A 20,813-nucleotide genomic window follows, 5' to 3' on the forward strand; every position below is an offset into this window, starting at 1 on the left:
GAGATTCGCTGTCCCCAGTACTCTTCACTTTCTTGTTGGAGACAATATTAAGAGAGAGTGGAATGAACCAAAGGTATGATCTATGACAACAGAAGCCAGGTACTGGCCCTTGCGGACGATGCAGTGCTAATGGAAAGAACTGAAAGGGCCCTGCTGAGGATTTTCAAACTCTTTGTTTTTTGCTTCGTTAATCTTCAGTCTATACTGGGCCTTTACTTCAAGTATATGGAAATGGGACAGACCGCATATGAAGAAACACCACTGAAGACTTCCAGAGACAACGAGGGTAAAGTACGAAGACAACGAGTTGAGTATCTAGGACTAACTCTAACAAGTAAGGGGGAAGAACGCCAAGAAATTGAGAATTGGAGAACTGCGACCATGGACAGGGGAAAAAGAAGGAAAACCGTGGAGAAATTCCAAGCCATGGGCCCTTAATGCCTGTTGAACTACAAATATATAAATACCAAATACCGAAATAAGATGGAGATCAAAATTAAGATAATTGGTCAAAAAATTGCCATGTCACAATGAAACTGATCAGGATATATAAAACGAATACAACAGAACAGATGGCTAAGACGAATTTTTGAATACGCCTTTCTAAGAAGAGTGTGCCAAGAGTACACAAGAGAACCAGATTCCACATACCTAAAATCAAAACTGGATCCTCACCAAGGCAAATATGAATAAACTATCTACAAAATAAAGGGCAATGGAAAGGGCAATGTCATATAACTAGACTGTCAGAAAAAAGGGACGAGTGAGTAAGATCAAAAATAAAAGTTGGTATATCACAACAAACGACTGTTCCCATTACTAAGTATAGTTCAGAGAAATAAGATTTTTCTCATGACACATCCCACTCCAGGCCGAAATCAAATTTTTTGAGTAGTATGGACATCTATATTAATAACCTATATGTTTCCTGCAGCCGATTTTGATGTTATACATAGTTATAAACAAATGATGATAAAAAAACGGTGAATTTCTCTTTTTTGTATATTACCAAAAATTTAGGCATTTTAAACAAATTTGAGAGCAAGAATCTCATAAACCTTATAAAAAACTTCATTATGGCGTTCGCTAAATATGTCTATCCTTATTGGTTGCTTAGAAAATTGCAAAGTAAATCATAAATTTTGAGTTTTTATAAATATTCATAACTTAGTAAAAATTAACTTAGAATCTTCTTAGTACACGAAATGCTGAGACTTCTTGTCCTTAAATTATATTTTAAATTTCAAAGCAATTGGTCAAATAGTTCAAAAGTTATTTTATTTGTTTATCCCAAATTCATTTATTTGCAACACTATAAGTCAGAAAAGTATGAGGTTACAGTAATAATTCGGACAGTTTATGAAAGAAGAACATTTATACTATTAACGTAATTATTTAAAAATGACAAAAAGTAATTATAAACAGTGTAAAATTATTTTTAATAAACATGTCGATTTTTTGCTTACTTAAAAACAATAAGAAGAACTTTTTAACCGTTACCCGTAGAAAAATTACTTTTTCATATTTACAAAGACTGGATTTTTATACACATTTAGAAAGAAAAATAATTGTCCTCGGAGAATTAGGGACGAAGTTATCCCCCCCCCCTTTTAATTCCTAACGGCCAGTTTAAAAATTTCCTAAACCAATTATATGTAGACTACAAAAACTGGCAATAGCGGCCACCTTTCTATATCGGCCAATAGTTCTTTCATTTTTAGTGGCCGTTACTGACAGGTTTTACTGTATTAGGAAAAAGGATGAAATGTGAGATTCTATCTAACGGCGCGACTACTCGCGTGTTAAAGCTAATTGGCTCTCCCCAAAGCCATAAATTCCACAAAAAAAAGAAGAAGAAGAAAAAAAAATTCCTACGCATTACTACACCCTTCCTCGAGGCACTTACGAATTTTTTTCAAAATTGCAAAATTTTTCATCAAGTTATCGCGAAAAAGGATAAAAATTGAGATTCTATCTCACCGCGCGACTACTCGCGGGTTAACAATGTGTTTGTTTAGTATTATCCCGACACAGATATGGTGTCGGGATAATACTAAACAAACACATTGATAAAGCTGTAGTAAATTTCATTTCATACTATACCAGAATTAGCCTCTTAAAATTAAATCAGAATAAACCCAAATTAAACATAATACAAGTTTATGCTCCGACTGCGGACAAACCAGAGAGCGATATTGAAACTTTCTACGAAGACCTAGACAATATTTTAAAATCCATTAAAACGCAGGATTTTACAATTATAATGGGAGATTTTACCATAAAGGTTGGATACGAAAAAGTAGAAGAATGTACAGGAGGATATGGTCTGGACAACAGAAACGAAAGAGGTGACAGGCTTATCGAATTTTGCCAAAACAATAATTTTGTCATAACTAATACATTGTTTAAAATGCCAAAGAGAAGACTATGTACCTGGAAGTCACCAGCAGATCAAGAAGGGAGAATTGTAAGAAACCAAATAGATTATGTATTGATTAGACAAAGATACAAGAACGCAATTATATCTTTAAAACCTATCCAGGTGCCGACATAGGATCAGATCACAACCCAGTAGTGACCAAAATTAGGCTCAAAATGAAAATAATAAAACGCAGAATAACAGATGAAAAATCGATACAAGTAATTACAAATTAATAACCGTTTAATGAATGTTAAATGGGCCGGCGTAGCGCAGGTGGTAGTGTGCTTGCCTCGCATGCCGGTGGTCCGGAGTTCAAATCCTACGGCCGGCAAGAACAACTAGACATTTTTAAAATGTCTATAGACCCCAGGTCGACTCAGCCTGAATAAAATGAGTACCTTGAATAAAACCAGGGGTAATAATAGGCGGTTGAAGCGTAGCACTGGCCCTGTTACCTTCCTTGTATACCGTAGGCCCTAGATATAGCAGACTACCCTGCGCGGTGTGCAAGTACTTGGAAAGGGAAACGAGAAACGACCGTGCGCGAGTCGCGGAGAAATATTGCAACTATCTTAAATAATTCATATTGTCAATTGAAATTGTCAAATTGACGTATATTTCATACCTTCTGTCATTGACTTAGAAAAATTATATATTGCTCCACAATATTGATATGATATGCAATTATTATATAAAGGTAAATTTAATTAATTGTATTTTGCTTGCAATACTGCATTTTAATAACGGATTTTATTTACTACATACAATTGTTTACGTTTGCTAAACATAACCTGCATCTTATTTTTTTCTTCTTATTATTTTTTTGGACTATGGTCTTGACAATTATCCAGCAACCAGGACTAATATAATTGGCCAATATAATTAAAAGTGCGAATAAAAGTACAGAGCGTAGAAATAGAGGTCGCTTTGCCGAACTTGCACGGTCCCAAAGCCGCGTGCGGTATAAAACGGGAGACTATTATTATTAATGAATGTTCATGTAAATGAACAAATCCAGCAAAATACTGAAACAGAGACAAAATGGTTATTAATAAAGACAGAAATAGATAAATATCAAAAAGAAATTCTTACACCAACCAGATACAAAAAGAAACAATGGACGACGGAGGAAATTTTAGATTTAATGGAAGAAAGACGTCAGCATAAAAACAAAGATAATCGGATGTACAAAAATGTGGATAAACAAATAAAATCCAAAATTAAACAGGCTAAAGAACAGTGGTTAAAAGAATAATGCGCAGAAATAGAAGAACACCAGAAAAGACATGATAATTTTAACAAACATAAAAAAATTGAGGAATTAACTCAGATCAACAGAAAAAGAAAACTGGGAATACTAAAAGATACAGATGGAAAACTTGTGTTGAGTACTAACGAAAAATTAAAGAGATGGACAGGGACAGGATACATAAATGAATTGTTCAAAGACAATAGAACAGAGCAGATGGAAGTCGAAGTAGAGGATGATACGGTTTTGAAGATATTAAAAGAAGAAATTAAATCGGCATTAAAAACAGCAAAAATGGTAAAGCAGTAGGTCCAGAACAAATCCCAGTAGAAAGCTTAAAATGCATAAATGATGAAACCTTAGACATTATCGTAGACTTGTTTAACACGGTGTACAAAACAGGAAACATACCAAAACAATGGTTACTCTCAACCTTTGGTGCTATCCCTAAAAATACAAACGCTAAAGATTGCAGTGAGTACAGAACAATATCATTAATAAGTCACATTCTCAAATTATTCTTGAAAATAATACATGGTCGTATAAACAAAAAACTAGAAGAAGGAATAGATGATAGTCAGTTTGGGTTCAGAAACGGACTAGGAACCAGAGAGGCGTTATTTGATTTTAATGTGTTAGCTCAAAGATGCATGGACATGAATGTGGATGTGCATGTTTGTTACGTTGATTTTGAGAAAGCTTTTGACAAAGTAAGACATGAAAAATTAGTCAAAATTCTAAAGACAAAAAACATAGACAAAAGGGACTTACGAATAATAAGAAACCTTTACTGGAATCAAAGAGCACAAATTGTAATAGATAACGAACCCAGTCCAGAAATTGAAATCAGGAGAGGAGTTCGGCAGGGATGTATTATGTCTCCATTACTCTTTAATGTATATAGTGAAGCCATTTTTGAAGAAGCATTGCTATCTCAAAGTGAAGGAATAATAATTAACGGAAGATCTATTAACAACATAAGATGAAGATGCAGATGACACCGTGATTATGGCAAGCTCTGCTGAACAACTCCAACTACTACTAAACAAAACAAACAATTTCTGTGAAGAATATGGACTAAAAATTAATATAAAAAAGACCAAATATACGATAATAACTAAGAAAACACACATACAAACAAGCCTACATTTGGGAAATGTACCGATAGAAAGGGTTGATAAATACAAATACCTAGGAACCTGGATTTCAGAGAAAAATGGTCAAACAACAGAAATAAGGACCAGGATAGAAATAGCAAGAAATGCGTTTGTAAAAATGAAAACAGTTCTCTGCAACAAAGAACTTAGCTTAGAACTGGGAGTAAGAGCTTTGAGATGCTATGTGTTCTCGATACTACAATATGGACTTGAAAGCTGGACATTAAAGCAAGAACACATAAATAAACTACAGTCATTTGGAATGTGGTGTTACAGAAGGATGCTTAGAATAACATGGACACAGAAGAAAACGAACACGGAAGTACTGCGAGAAATGGGTAAAGAATGCGAAATAATAAACACAATAAAAATAAGAAAGTTACAATATCTGGGACACGTAATGAGGGGACCGCGATATGAAATGCTAAGACTGATAATACAGGGAAAGGTAAGAGGCGGAAGGAGTATAGGCAGAAGGAGAGTGTCATGGTTAAAGAATTTAAGGGACTGGTTTAGATGCAGTTCTCTTTAGAGCAGCGGTGGATGGAGTCAAGATAGTGATGATGATATCCAACCTCCGATTAGGAGGCGGCACTTGAAGAAGAAGAAGAAGATCTTCATGTGTTTATAACTATGTATATCATCAAAATCGGCTGCAGGAAACATATAGGTTATTATTATAGATGTCTATACTACTCAAAAAATTTGGTTTCGACCTAGAGGGGGCTGTGTCACCAACAGGATACAATGCGAAAAATCTATACCAAAGTCAAACCAGACACAACTGCCAGAGGAGCAAAGATTGTTCTCGCATTTGCAGATGCCGTAGATGCAGTAGCATCTCGCAACACTGGAAGATAAGGATATCGTTTCGAACTTTGAAGAAGCAACATTAAACGTAGGCCTGAAAATAAACGAAGAAAAAACTAAAGACATGGTCGTGTCAAAGAATGAACGACAGCAAATAAGACAAAACATTACCAAAAACGATCATAATTCTGAGGTGGTCAATGAATTCAAATAACTAGTAACAACAATTTCCGATGATAACACAGAAGAACGTGAGGCTGAAATACCAATACTGGCGAGGAATGAATCTTTCTTTGCCATTTAACATCTAATGAGGTCAACGCTTCTCTCAAGAAGTGCCAAAATCTAAATGTACAAAACCATAATATGACCAGCAGTGACATACGGAACAGGGACATTGAAGAAGAAAGAAATCAATAAACTATTATTATGGGAACCCAAAATCCTGCGAGTTATATATGGTCCTACCAGGGACAGTGTGACAAATGAATGGAGGAGCAGATACAACAATGAATCAGAGACTCTCTTCGTTCAGGGACACATCGTGAGATACATAAAAGCCAATAGACTAAGATAGGTAGACCACTTGGTACGGAATGATGACGAAAGGCTGATTAGCAATGTGTTTTGAGAAAAACCAGACGGTAGAAGACCGGTAGAACGGCCTAGAAAAAGGTGGAAAGATGCAGTCAGAGAAGACATGGAAAAGATGGAAGTGAGACCATGGGAAATAGTAGCACAGGATCGGAAACAATGGAAGACAATAGTAAACGCGGCAATGGCTCACGAAGAGTTGTAAATGCCACAAATGATGGTATCACATCAAAAATAGCAAAACTCAAATAGAGTGGTAATTGAGTGGAGGTTACCCTGCTTGATGAGAAGACCAAGGTTAGAATTCCACAATAAAACATTGGAGACCTGACAGAGATAGGCGGTCAAGAGGAAGACCGTAGATGAGATAGGTAGATGACATTAACAGTAACAGGCACCCTACGATGCCTGGAATAACAAATGAAAATGAAATTTGTATAATATAAGTATGCTCTAAGAAAAATATTTACAAAATAAGCCGGATTTACCTTACGACGCGACGGAGCGTGTATGACACGGAAAGCGACTTCTACGGAACACAAAAACAAATATGGAGATTCATAAGAAACCAACGGAAAGAAATGACAGAATTGAAGGAATACAATAACATACCAGCAAAAGAATCGGAAAGATACTTGACGGAACTGTTTAACGGAAAGGAAAATAATAATCAAAACAATAACCTACCTGAATTAAGACACGAAATAAAAATCAGTTTTCAGGAAGTAGAGATAGCCATAAATTCACTCAAAAACAGAAAGTCACCAGGACCAGACGGAATAATCAACGAGCTTCTAAAATACGGAGGAGAAAGTATAACCCTAGAGATGACAAAACTTATACAAAAACTAATATTGCACTGCAAGATACCAGACACATGGAGAAACAGCATAATGATGCCAATGTTTAAGAAAGGAGACAAAGAAGACCCCAACAATTATAGAGGTATAAATCTACTGAACACCGTACTTAAGCTAACCACAAAAGTCCTAACCAACAAAATCAATAAACTAACAACTTTATCAGATGTACAACAAGGATTCAGATCCGGAAGATCCTGCGTAGACGCCGTATTTGTACTGAGACAAATCACAGAAAAAGCCACTGAGTACAATAAACTAGCATATCTATATTTTATAGACCTGACAAAGTCGACCATCCATGTCGAAGACGTCTTACATTTACTGTATAGAAGAAACATACCAATCAATATTATACGAACCATCGAAAACAACTATTTTCATAATCGAATACAGGCAAAGATAAATGGAAAACTAACGCAGTTTATACCAGTACAAAGCGTAGTCAGACAAGGTGACTCATTAAGCCCACTGCTCTTTAATATAATAATGGACGAAATAATAGAAGGGGTACGTAAAGGTAATGATTACAGAATGGGGAACAAAGAAATCCAAATATTATGTTATGCAGACGACGCCGCAATAATCACCGAGACAGAAGACGATCTCCAAAGATTAACACACATCTTCAATACAACAGCCAAGAAATACAATATGATACTATCAGCAAAAAAAAACCAAATGTATGACAACATCTAAATACCCACTATGATGTAAAATCGAAATTGATGGGAAAATAATAAAGCAGGAAGCAAGGTTTAGATTTATAAACTGCGCGTCATAGAAAACGGGCACCCTAAAAATTGTGTAATTTTTGAGGTTGCCTATCTCCTAAACCTGTTGTCCGATTTAAGTGATTTTTGAATATGTTATAGCCTTATTCTTGGTCAATATCTCTGTAGTAATATTTTTGCTAAACAGCGTTAAAAAATAATGACAGTTTTCTTTATATTCGTATGTCCGCAAATGCTTCGTTTGCGAGATAGATACGGGATATTGAATTGTTTCTTACAAACTGACGATTTATTTAACCGGTTGAGATATGCAAATGAAATTTGATGGGTTTTAAGACGTAGTTATGGCACATTCTTTGACATACAATTAAGAATTTCATAATCACTATTGGCGTGCATACGGGTAATATGCACGCCAATAGTGAATATAAAATTCTTGATTGCAAGTCAAAAAAATCGCAATAACTATCTCTTAAAACCTACCAAATTTCATTTGCATATTTCAACCGATTTTAGGGCAATAAAATAAATCGTCAGTTTGAAAAAAAAAATTTAACATCCCGTATCTCGTAAACGAAGCATTTGCCGACATAAGTTTATAAAGCAAATAGGTCTGGATCCCGCGTATGAAAAAAAAGTTGATTAATAGCAAGCTGAAAATTTGTTAATAGCTTAAGGGTGTCTAGTCGAATAAACTTTGATATATGGGAACACTGAAACAGGGGTAGTTTTAATTGTGGAACAGGTTAAAAATTTGGAACGGTCACAGCACGAAAACGGCACATTTATTTTGTCCGACAGAACAGACTTAAACTCTCCGAACAGAGATTAAACTCTCATGAAAAAATCAGACTGCTATTTATTACCTGTCATAATTCCTGTCATTTGACATATTCTACATGTTCCACTCATTAAAACGCCCATTTGGTGATAAATAGCAGTCTGATTTTTGCATGAGAGTTTAATCTCTGTTCGAAGAGTTTAAGTCTGTTCTGTCGGACAAAATAAATGTGCCGTTTTCGTGCTGTGACCGTTCCAAATTTTTAACCTGTTCCACAATTAAAACTACCCCTGTTCCAGTGTTCACACATATCAAAGTTTATTCGACTAGACACCCTTAAGCTATTAACAAATTTTCAGCTTGCTATTAATCAACTTTTTTTTCACACGCGGGATCCAGACCTAAAACGGTAATTATTTTTTTATGCAGAATTGCCCCTTAAAGTTTGTCGCACTTATTTACAAACAACCTATACTGATGAAGAACATGACTAGTTGTTAAAGTACCTAACTTTTGTATTATCCAACATAAGAGAATGAATAAAAAAAACAGAATGTTCAGAAAACCTGAGGCTATAGTCGAGGTTTCATTTCAGTATTTTATAAAGACTAGAATATTCCACAGGGTGTTGCAAACTTTGAGAAAAAAACACAGTTTGATTCGTATACCCGGTATACAATGAAAATTTACCTATTTAGCAACAATATTATTACAAGAATATTGACAAAGAATAAGGCTATAACATATTTAAAAAATCACTTAAATGGGACAACAAGTTAAGGAGATATTCGACATCAAAAATGACCCATTTTTTACGGTGCCCGTTTTCTATGACGCGCAGTGTATAATAGTTACGGAGATATTAAAGAGGAAGTACGACAACAAAGCTTAAAAGCAAGTAAAGCGGCATGATTCCTTAATGACACAATCTGGAAGAATAAACACATAAGACAAGACACAAAAGCAAGAATCTATAAAGCAGCAATTAGACCTTTATTGACATACACGGAGGAGACAAGACCTGACACATTTAAAACGATACGACTACTAGAAACAACAGAGATGAAAATACTCCGACGAATATCAGGGAAAAGTCTGTTGGATAGGGAGAGAAGCGAAAACATAAGAAGATCATGAAATGTAGAAGACATAAATGGATGGGTGACAAAACGGAAACAGGAGTGGAACGAACACATTAGTAGAATGGCAGAGGATAGGATAATACGAATTGCACGAGATAAGTCACCAAATGGACGAAAAAGTATTGGCAGACCAAGAAAAAGATGGTGCGATAACTTAAATAATTTAGGAGGCTAATATTGAAGAAGAAACAGGCTTTAAAGCCTACATACAAGAAGGAAGAAGAAGAAGAAGTGGATGACACGAGCCGTGGAACAATAGACGGCGCACGTCCCCGGTGTCGCTCTGGCCCGTTGTACTATAAACTAGCCATTGTCTTTCATATCACACGATTCTTCAACGTGCCCCGCAAGAGAGCCGTGTCGTCCACGTCCCGTCCTAAACTTATAGACTTGAGCCGGATTTATGTTACAACAGGGACGTGGACGGGACGGGGCACGTTGAAAGATCGTCCTATATGAAAAGCATTGGCTGATTTACCTTACGACGGAACAGGGCGAGACCGGGAAGTGTCAAGGACGTGCGATTTCTATTGTTCCGCGCTCCGTGCCGTCCACGTCCCGGTGTAACATAAATCAGCCTTTATACAGTGAGTTGGAATATATTCATTTTCTCGAGAATGGGTGATTTTAGAGAGAAATCCCGAAAGAGGTCGATATTTATTTTTCAATTATGAGTTATTGGCAGATATATCGTAGTAGTGACGTTACCCATCTGGATGTGACGATGTAATCGATGATTTTTTTAAATCACAGTAGTGGCCGTGTGATAGTTCATGTGAAAGGTTATGAAATTCTCAATTTCGTAAATTAAACGTTAACATAATTATTTATATAGTGTCTAAAAAAAAATTTTTGTGTCAAATTAATTGAGATAAAAAGAAGAATGTATGTAATTCATTTAATTTAAAATACATATTAGTGCTGTCAGAAAAAACAGGAAAAAACAAATGTTTATTTTACAAAAAAAAAACATCGATTTTCGCTTAAATTCAATGTCCAAACTGCTAAGAGATAGGTGGGTGGCAGCTTTAACTTTGAATTTAAGCTAAAAACAATATTTATTTGTCAAATAAACCTTCCTTCCTTTTTTCTGACGGTACTAAAATGATTTTAAATTAAATGAATTACATAAATTCTTCTTTTTGCCTCAATTAATTTAATTCAATTTTTTTTTTGGACATCCTGTATAAATAATAATTATGTTAACGTTTATATTACTGAATTGAGAATTACATAGCCTTTCAAAAGAGCTATCACAAGACCCCCACTCTTATTTAAAAAAATTATCCATTACGTCATCACGTCCAGATGGATGATGTCACTAGCACTAGCATGATATTATACAGGGTGTCCAGGAACTCGACCGACAAACGAAGGCAGGAGATTCCTCAGATCATTTTAAAAGACAATTTAACCAAATTCACCCAGTCTAAAAATGCTTCCTAAGGTAGCTAGAGCTCTTTGAAGATGGCGTCTTGTAATTAGTTTTAAATAGTCTTAAATACTTCCAGAACGCTTCTACTTAGAAAAACGAAAATTGGTACCCATATTTATCTTCCAGAGATAAGTCGATTCCATCTATTGCCAATTTCTAGTACCGGAGATGGGCGTCCGTTTTGGGTAGGTCAACGGTTATTTTATCGAATAACTTTTTTTTTCTAGAAAATTTAAGCATTCTTTACTCTGGAATAATAAACTGTGGGGTATCCTAGTACTAAAAGGTACTCTTGCTTAAAGTCGGTAGAACACCGTTTTCTAGAAAAATCAATTTGAAAACTTTTCGTCTCTTGAATTTGAAAAAAAAAATGAATTTTTTTTTAAATAACTGTGTATTTTATCAACTTACAGTAAGAGTAACTTTTTGTACTAGAGTACCTCATAATTTAATAATCCAATGTCAAAAATGCTTAAAAATTAAAGACAAAAAAGTTATGCGGTAAAATACCCGTTGACATACCCAAAACCGACGCATATAACCGGCATTAGAAATTCACAATTAATGTAATCGATTCGTCTCTGGAATATAATTAAACGTACAAGTTTTCGTTTTTCTAAATATAATTCAAAAAACGAAAAATTTTCAAATTGATTTTTCTAAAAAACGATGTATTCTATCGACTTAAAGCAAGAGTACCTTTTAGTATTAGAATACCTCACAATTTAATAATCCAGAGTCAAAACTGCTTAAAAATTAAAGACAAAAAAGTTATGCGATAAAGTAACCGTTGTTCTACCCAAAACGAACGCCTATGACCGGTACTAGAAATTCGCAATCGATGGAATAGATTTATCTCTGAAAGATAAATACGTAGACCAATTTTTGTTTTTCTAAATAAAAGCGTTCCGGAGGGATTTAAGCAAAACTAATTACCTGACGCCATCTTCAAATAGCTCTCCATTCCAACTCAAACGTCCTCACTGTACATATAAATCACTTAAACACTTACGTTATAAAGAACCCATCAGCATCCTCTCTGGTTCCCAGAAAACAAGTAATTCCTTCAGTCATCAACATAATTTTGTCAAACAAGACGTATAACTCGGAGCTAGGTTGGTGAATGGTACAAATAACGGTCCTCCCATTTTGAGCCATGGCTTTTAGAGCTTGGACGACTTGTAGCGCCATGAAAGAATCCAAGCCAGAGGTCGGCTCGTCACAGAACATTATATGCGGATTTGTCAGCATTTCTGAGGCGAACGTCAGCCGCTTTCTCTCTCCTCCTGAGATGCCTCCTTTATCTGTAGAGCCAATTATGGTATTTTCGCATTTTTTAAGCAGCAACTGCAAAATAAAGAAATATTAAAATATAAAAAAATTTAAAGTGGTTCTTCTTCTTAGACACCTCCTGGAGAATCAGGAGAAAGGACGAAGTTAACGAGTTGAATGGAAGGTATGATATTGTAAGATTTGTAAAAAGTGAAAGTCTGTCACGGCTGGGACATATCCAGAGACAAGACGATTCAAAAACAACAAAGAAAATATTACAATGGCAGTTGATAGGAAGGCGAAAAGAAGGAAGGCCCAGAACAAGATGGTTGAATGACGTGGAAGACAACCTGAAAACCATTAATATAAGACAATGGAAAAAAAAGGACACAAGAGGGATCTGAATGGAAGGTCATAGCCAGACAGACAAAGACTCGATGGGGGTTATGAAGCCAAAAGAAGAAGAATATTCGTCTTCTTAGTATATTCTGAAGTATGGCAACAATTCTCACAAATCTTTCCCTATCCTGTGCGGCTCTTAATAACTTTTAAGTGTTAAGACATATTGGCTCTCTGATGTTTTTCAACCATGAACATTTTTTCCTACTGGCCCTTTCCTTCAATTTTCTCCTCCATTTTCAACCTCAAAAAACTCATAATGCCCTTCCCGGTAAACATGTCCTCGATAACTGGTTTTGGGCTTCTTAATAATGTTTAAACTTCTCTGTCATGGTCAATTGTAAACAATTCTGTCTCGTTAGTGGTATGGTATATCCTTGGTATTTTTAAGAGTCTTATAAATACCTATATCTTGAACCCATTTAAGTTCATTGTCCCATACCTCGTAAAGTACCTATACGTACCTATTTGTATAAGTTATAACGAATCGATCCAGTTGAAGAGGACTGATCAAAGTAGCGGTTAGGAAAAGAATAGAATAGAATAGAATAGAAATATGCTTTATTGTCACTGAAAATTATACAATTTTATGGACAAAGCTTAACATAGTCACCAAGAAAAATAAATATATAACAATAACAAATACAATTTTCTGAAATTAGATAAATCGTCAATAAAAAAAATATATAAGTTAAAAAAGTGAAGCAAAAAACAAAACCAATATATCGCAAAATTACTATAAATTCCAAAATTGAACATAAAACATATAATAAAACACAAACAAAGGAACTAATAAGTTTAAGCTGCTGTATATGACACCCAAATATAGATAAATATACTTTAGTTACTTGTACATTACTGTAATTTCTTAGTTAGTCATTAAGAAACTCTTCTACTGAATAATATGGTCTTTTAGATAAATGAGCTTTTGTCATTTTACGGAACTTGAGGAAAGATGTTGCAGATTTAAGTTGTAAAGGGAGATGTTTGTATAGTTTTTTTGCGGAATATAGTATAGATTTCTTTACTAACTCAGAAGACGGGATCGGTAAATAAACATCAAAAGTTGAATTTCTGGTGGAGTAGTCATGATGATTCCTTGCTGGAAAGACATTCAGGTGTTTACGAATTAAGCAAACAGTTTCTAAAATATACAAAGATGGAAGGGTTAAAATTTCGAGATCTTTAAAGTAACTTCTGCAATGGGTTGTTCTTCTGAGGCCAAACAGGTATCTTATTGCTCTTTTTTGTAATTTGAAATTAACTTCAAATTGGGCAGCTGTACTACACCCCTAAAAAGGAAGACCATATCGAAGATGAGACTCGAACAAAGAAAATATGTTATTTTAGAAGATGCTAAATTGAGTTCCGTCGAAACAGATCTTATGGCATAGCAGGCTGAGGCGAGTTTCTTACTTATCAAATCGATATGAAGGGACCATTTGAGGTTGCTGTCTAAAAGAATACCAAGAAATTTTACAGAATCGACGGTAGAGATCAGGCTGTTATTCACAAGCAGGGGTTGAAGAGCACCTTTATATGATAATGCTACAGTTTTATCCACGTAAAAGGAGAATAAATTAGAGTAAGACGAGGTTTTTATCGTAAGAAAATCAGAAGTTATAGTTGCAATAAGAGTTGCAATAGTTAAGTTGCTCCAAGTGATACTGGTATCATCAGCAAAAAGAAAAAAATTTCCATCGATTTTTAAATTAGTGATGTCATTTATAAATAAGGAAAAGTAGAGGACCCAATACTGAACCTTGTGGTACTCCACATACAATGTTTTTGAGACTAGAGTCAGTATCATTTGCTCTAACCAGTTGTTTCCTATTATCTAAGTAAGATTTGAACCAATTCAAAGAAATACCTCGAATTCCATAGAAATTTAGTTTTTTAATCAAAATGTCGTGATTTACACAATCAAAAGTTTTGGCATAGTCACAGAAAACAGCTTTGACAGTATAAAGATTATGGTTTAGTGCTTGGTAAACCTAGTGAAGTACAGAAAACATGGTATCAGTAGTATATTTATTAGTTAAAAAGTCGAACTGATTTTGTGATAAAATATTGTTATCGAAGAGAAAGGACATAAGTCGGGTTTTTATGAGCCTCTCAATAATTTTGGAGAGTACCGGTAATAAGGCAATAGGTCTATAGTAGTTGCAGACATTAGATTTTTCGCCACCGTTATGAAGAGGAATAATAATGGCTGTCTTTAGGCACTCTGGAAATTTGCCATTTTCAAAGGAACCATTAATTAGTGAGACGAGGAGTTCTAACACATTATCTGTGAGATTTGAAAAGATTTTTATGGATAGGCCATCAGTACTACAAGATGATTTGCTTTTGATACTATTGATCGTTTGGATCAATTCAGATTTATAGATTGGTCTTTTAAAGAATGAATTCGAGACAATCCTGAATTAGGGAGATAATCATAGCTAATCTTTAGCTGTTTTTCGAAGTATATTCCCTTTTTGGGCCTGTCCATCGTTCTTGGTAATGTAATTATTTTATTTCAAACTTTAACGGCTACTTACTTCAGACAATACTTCATCAACTCTTATCAGTCTTTGATTATATGACACACCGCGTTCCATTCTTACCAGAGCCTAAAAATTTTAATAAAATTACTTTTTTTAGACAGATCGTAGAGAAAAATGAGGACAGAAAAGTAAAAAAGGGCGTGGCACTTACTGAGTGCTAACAGAAGTGAATACTTCTTATAGATTCGATTATATTCGATTCGATTCAATTTGTTTTGATTCGATTCGATTCTATTCGATTCTATCTGACTCGATTTATTTTATTTAATTTTACCAATTTTATTTAATTTTGTTTAATTTTGTTTAATTTTATTCAATTTTATATAATTTTATATAATTTTATTTAATTTAACTTACTTTTATTTTATTTAGCTAATTTTATTTAGTTTTATTTGATTTTATTTAGTTTGATTTAATTTGATTTCACCCCGAACATCTGATTCGATTAATAATTTAAATTTCGGGATCTATACAGTCAAACCCGCTTATTGGAATAGCCTTCGTGCCAAAGAAAAGTATTCCTATAACCGGGATATGCTAATAACCGATCATCGATGGCTACGTTTTCGGGACCTCAAGTTTCTAATCGTTAAAGCGGGATATTCCTATAACCGGTATTCTAATAAGCGGGTTTGATTGTACTTGAAATCACCCTTAAACAAGTCAAACAATAGAAAATTCGGGATATACAGGGTGAGTCATGAGGAACTGTACATACTCCTACCTCGTATAGAGGCTCCTATGGGCAATAACAAATGACCATTAAAAAGTGTATGTCCCCCTTGTTTAATAATATACAGTGCGAGTTTCGCATTTTGACAGAAATTTATATTCGTCATAATTTTTGAACGGTCAGAACGATGTGTCTTATTTTGATCAATCGTTACACTATTACCACCTAATCAACTGATTTATTCAAACTAGAAAAAAATCAGGTCCGGCTTTAAAACATTAGTTCGTTTGGGCCTTAGAAAAAATTTCACACTGTATACGCTTTTTGAAAACTCTAATATGAATTTTACAAATTAGACAAATAGTCAATTAAAATGGCGTATTTATTTTTTTCCCCACACGATTACTTAATTTTTTATAAAAAAATCAAATTTGACTATGAATTAAAAGTTTGGTAAAGTAAACCATAGATTTAAAAAAATTAACTTTTATTACAAAAATTAATTTTTTTTAACAAAGATTTGATTTATGTTAACACCCAATCAACTGATTTATTCAAACTAAAAAAAATCAGGTCCGGCTTTAAAAAATTAGTTCGTTTGGGTCTGCAATTAAAATGGCATATTTATTTTTTCCCCACATGATTACTTAATTTTTTATCAAAAGATCAAATTTGACTATGAATAATAATTAAAAATTTGGTAAAGTGAACCATAGATTTAAAAAAAAATTACTTTTATTACAAAAATTATTTTTTTTTAACAAATATTTAATTTATGTTACCACCCAATCAACTGATTTATTCAAACTAGAAAAAAATCAGTCCGGGATTTAAAATATTATTTCGTTTTGGTCTTAGAAAAAATTTTACCCTGTATACGCTTTTTGAAAACTCTAACATGAATTTTACAAATTAGACAAATATACAATTAAAATGGCATATTTATTTTTTCCCACACGATTACTTAATTTTTTATTAAAAAATAAAATTTGTCAAAATCGGAATTTTAACCTAAAAATGAAAAAAAAAAAAGATGAAATCACGGTTTAACTCGCTACAACGTTCCATTTAAATTTTTTTTCTGAAAGTTTTACAGCACATATCTCTTACCATTGTGAAGACTATGACAATTGTTGTAGACTTTCACTCTTCTTCTCGTAAAAGTTATGAATCTTTAAAAATAAAAGTTCACTTCGTGAATTGCAAAGTTAAATCGCAAAAACTAAGTGAAAAAATTTAAAATTTATCTATTTGATCACGTCTATGTTAAACTATAGAGTCCAAAGAGAAGTGTTATGGGGTTTTAGATCTAGACGTGTTATAGAAAAAAAAATTGTGAAACTTTAAATTTAAAAAAAAAACGTTGTTTAATTTTTTTTATTTTTATGGTAAAATTGCGATTTTGACAAATTTGATTTTTTAATAAAAGATTAAGTAATCGTGTCAATCTATTTGTCTAATTTGTTAAATTTATAATAGAGTTTTCAAAAAGCGTATACAGGGTGAAATTTTTTCTAAGACTCAAACGAACTAATTTTTTAAAGCCGGACCTGATTTTTTTCTAGTTTGAATAAATCAGTTGGTTGGGTGGTAACATAAATCAAATATTTGTTTAAAAAAATTAATTTTTGTAATAAAAGTAAATTTTTTTTAACTCTATGGTTCACTTTACCAAATTTTTAATTCATAGTCAACTTTGATTTTTTTATAAAAAATTAAGTAATCGTGTGGGGAAAAAATAAATATGTCATTTTAAATGCCTATTTGTCTAATTTGTAAAATTAATATTAGAGTTTTCAAAAAGTATACAGGGTGAAATTTTTTCTAAGACCCAAACGAACTAATTTTTTAAAGCCGGACCTGATTTTTTTTCTAGTTTGAATAAATCAGTTGATTAGGTGGTAATAGTGTAACGATTGACCAAAATAAGAGACACATCGATCTGACCGTTTAAAAATTATGACGAATATAAATTTCTGTCAAAATGCGAAACTCGCCCTGTATATTATTAAACAATGGGAGCAGACACTTTTTAATGGTCATTTGTTATTCCCCATAGGAGCCTCTATAGTCACCCTGTATACTTGTTTACTAATAAAGTTGAAATAAATGTAAAAATATACGTATATATTTATAAAAAATATATGTATATATTTACGGTATACCGTAAGGCTAGTACACGCGTCCCGATTTTGGAATGACGCTAAATACGATTTTAGTCCCGTCCAAATTTCATACCGAGCGATAAGAAGTACTAACTTGAAAAAGATGACACAAAATGATATAACCGTCATTTGGGTAAAAAATTCTATATCGATATATACCTGAAAAACCAAATGTTCTCGAACTGTCAAGGTTGTTATAAAACAATCATCCTGCTGAACAAAAGCTGACACGTTTCTTAACCTCTGACCATCCACGGGCACACCATTTATACACCGCATTCCTGAAACGACCATTCCATCCATTGGTAGATATGTTAGAGCATTTAAAAGAGTGGTCTTTCCAGACCCACTTGAGCCCAATATGGCTAATAACTCTCCTGAGCACGCTACTCCGTCAACTGAAAAATATTAAAATAAAACAGTTTAGTAAAAAATTTTTAAAAGATAGGCGAAACCCAAGAGACTTCCATTTCAAACAATTTTTTTTTTTTTTTTTCATTTTATTAAGTGCAGATTTACAATCTACTCCAATTAAAACACAGTGTATTTAGCAAATAGTAGCAAAGTCTTGAATCCTGGCATGCTTTGGGCACCATCCATCGATGGTTCTCCAATACACCTAATCAGTTAGGTCCTCTGGCCATGTGTCCTTTTCAGTCTTCTTCCCACAAGTGGCGGCTGGTAGAGTTGTTGAATAGTTTGACTTTCATGGGCGAAATTTCTTTCTTGGGCTTTGGTTGCCTGTAGTCTAATAACATCTTCGATGAATGGTATCCCAAGGTCATTATGGATAGTTATATTGGAGACGTACCATGGTGCATTCGCTATCATGCGCAGCGTCTTTGATTGAAAAGTTTGCAGTATTTTAGTGTTGCTCGGTTTGCTGCAGTCCCATAACTCTATACCATAACTCCATATCGGCTTTAGTATAATTTTGTATAATAATACTTTGTTTTCTAATGATAACTGGGATCTTTTACCTAGCAGCCAATACATTTGTCTGACTTTTAAATTTAGTTGAGCTTTCTTGGTTTTGATATGGTTCTTCCATGTCAGCTTTCGGTCCAAATGGAGTCCCAGGTACTTGACATCTGATTTTAAGGGGATAGGAATGTTGTTAATATGAACCTGCGGACAGTCGATCCTTCTTGTTGTGAACGTAATTTGTGAAGACTTTTCACCGTTTACTTTAATCTTCCATTTTGTTAACCATGTTTGAAGTGAACGTAAATAGTTTTGCAGTTTGTTAGAAGCTCTATCTGGGTTATCGTCTGATGTAAGGATTCCTGTATCGTCGGCAAATGTGGCCGTAGTAATGTCATCATCAGCAGGTATATCAGCAGTGTAAAGGAGATAAAGGAAGGGACCGAGGACACTACCTTGAGGTACTCCGGATTGTATAGGATGATATTTGGAAAGTGAGATATTTACTTTGATTTGGAAAAATCGCTCGTTCAGATATGATTTTAATATCAGGTATATTTCATTAGGCATATTCTTTTTCACTTTATACAACAGGCCTTTATGCCACACCTTATCAAATGCTTTTTCCACATCAAGGAATACTGCCGCACACATTTTCTTTCCTTTTAAAGTTTCTTTTATATAATTTACAATCCTATGGCACTGCTGTATTGTTGAGTAGTTCTGTCGAAAGCCAAATTGATGGTCAGGTATTATGTTATTTATGTTTATTCTTTCGAGAATTCGGACTAAAAGAAGTCTTTCGAAAATTTTTTACATTATTGGTAGAAGGCTTATAGGACGATAGGAGGAGGGTTCTGTAGGCGGTTTGCCCGGTTTCGCAATCATAATTATTTGTGCGTATTTCCATTGAATAGGAAAGTGACACAGTCTTATCATGCTGTTATATACAATAGTTAGCAGGACTATCGCTTTTCTAGGCAAATGCTTTAGTACATCACCATTAATTAAGTCATAACCTGGAGCCTTATGAGGGTTTATTTTATTTATCGCCTTCCAGATCTCTGTTGGTGTACATGGTTTCAGTGGTAGTGATAATTGACAAGGAGCGTCGAGAAATGTGTATACTTCTTCATCTTCAGCATTGACTTCTGTATGTAGACTAAATACGTGGGCGAGGTGTTGTGCTAATGTGTTTGATTTTTCTTCATCAGTTTTTGCCCAGCTTAGATCCGATTTTCTAATTGGTGGAATAGATGTTATTGGTCTCTTGAATTTTTTGGTCGCTTGCCATAATGAATGGTCATTAGGTGTTAGGTTGGAGATGTAATATTTAAAAGTCTCATTACGGGCCTGGATTAAAGCTGTATGCAGTTGATGTGTTAACCGATTTAATTGTGTTTTATCCCGGGGATTCCTTGACCGCTGCCATTTGGCTCTAGCTCTTCTTTTTTCATTTAAATTTTCTTTAATTTGTAAAGGAATGTTATGATCATGGGTGGTAATTTTTTTATCATCTGGAGTTGACTTCCATGCAGCATCTTGTATTACTTCTGTTAAATGTTGCACTGCTTTTTCTATTTCATGGGGTTCTTTAATTCGATGTTTTAAGTTTATATTTGTGTTAATAATAGCTTGAAATTGTTC

At 34.0% G+C, this 20,813-nt stretch overlaps 1 protein-coding gene across 5 annotated transcripts in view; it reads right to left on the bottom strand.

The window, feature by feature from the left end:
• Window positions 1-20,813, bottom strand: part of LOC126883875 (protein white) — a 308,915-nt gene that overhangs the window by 85,139 nt on the left and 202,963 nt on the right. For all 5 annotated transcript variants that reach the window (XM_050649566.1, XM_050649565.1, XM_050649562.1 and 2 more), the window contains exons 3-5: window positions 18,402-18,640; window positions 15,399-15,470; window positions 12,197-12,531 (exon numbers count right to left, since the gene is read on the bottom strand). In XM_050649566.1, the coding sequence (XP_050505523.1) occupies window positions 12,197-12,531; window positions 15,399-15,470; window positions 18,402-18,640 (646 nt within the window). The remainder of the gene's footprint in view (window positions 1-12,196; window positions 12,532-15,398; window positions 15,471-18,401; window positions 18,641-20,813) is intronic.

This window comes from Diabrotica virgifera, chromosome 4, assembly GCF_917563875.1.
Source record: "Diabrotica virgifera virgifera chromosome 4, PGI_DIABVI_V3a".
Lineage (NCBI taxonomy): Eukaryota > Metazoa > Arthropoda > Insecta > Coleoptera > Chrysomelidae > Diabrotica > Diabrotica virgifera.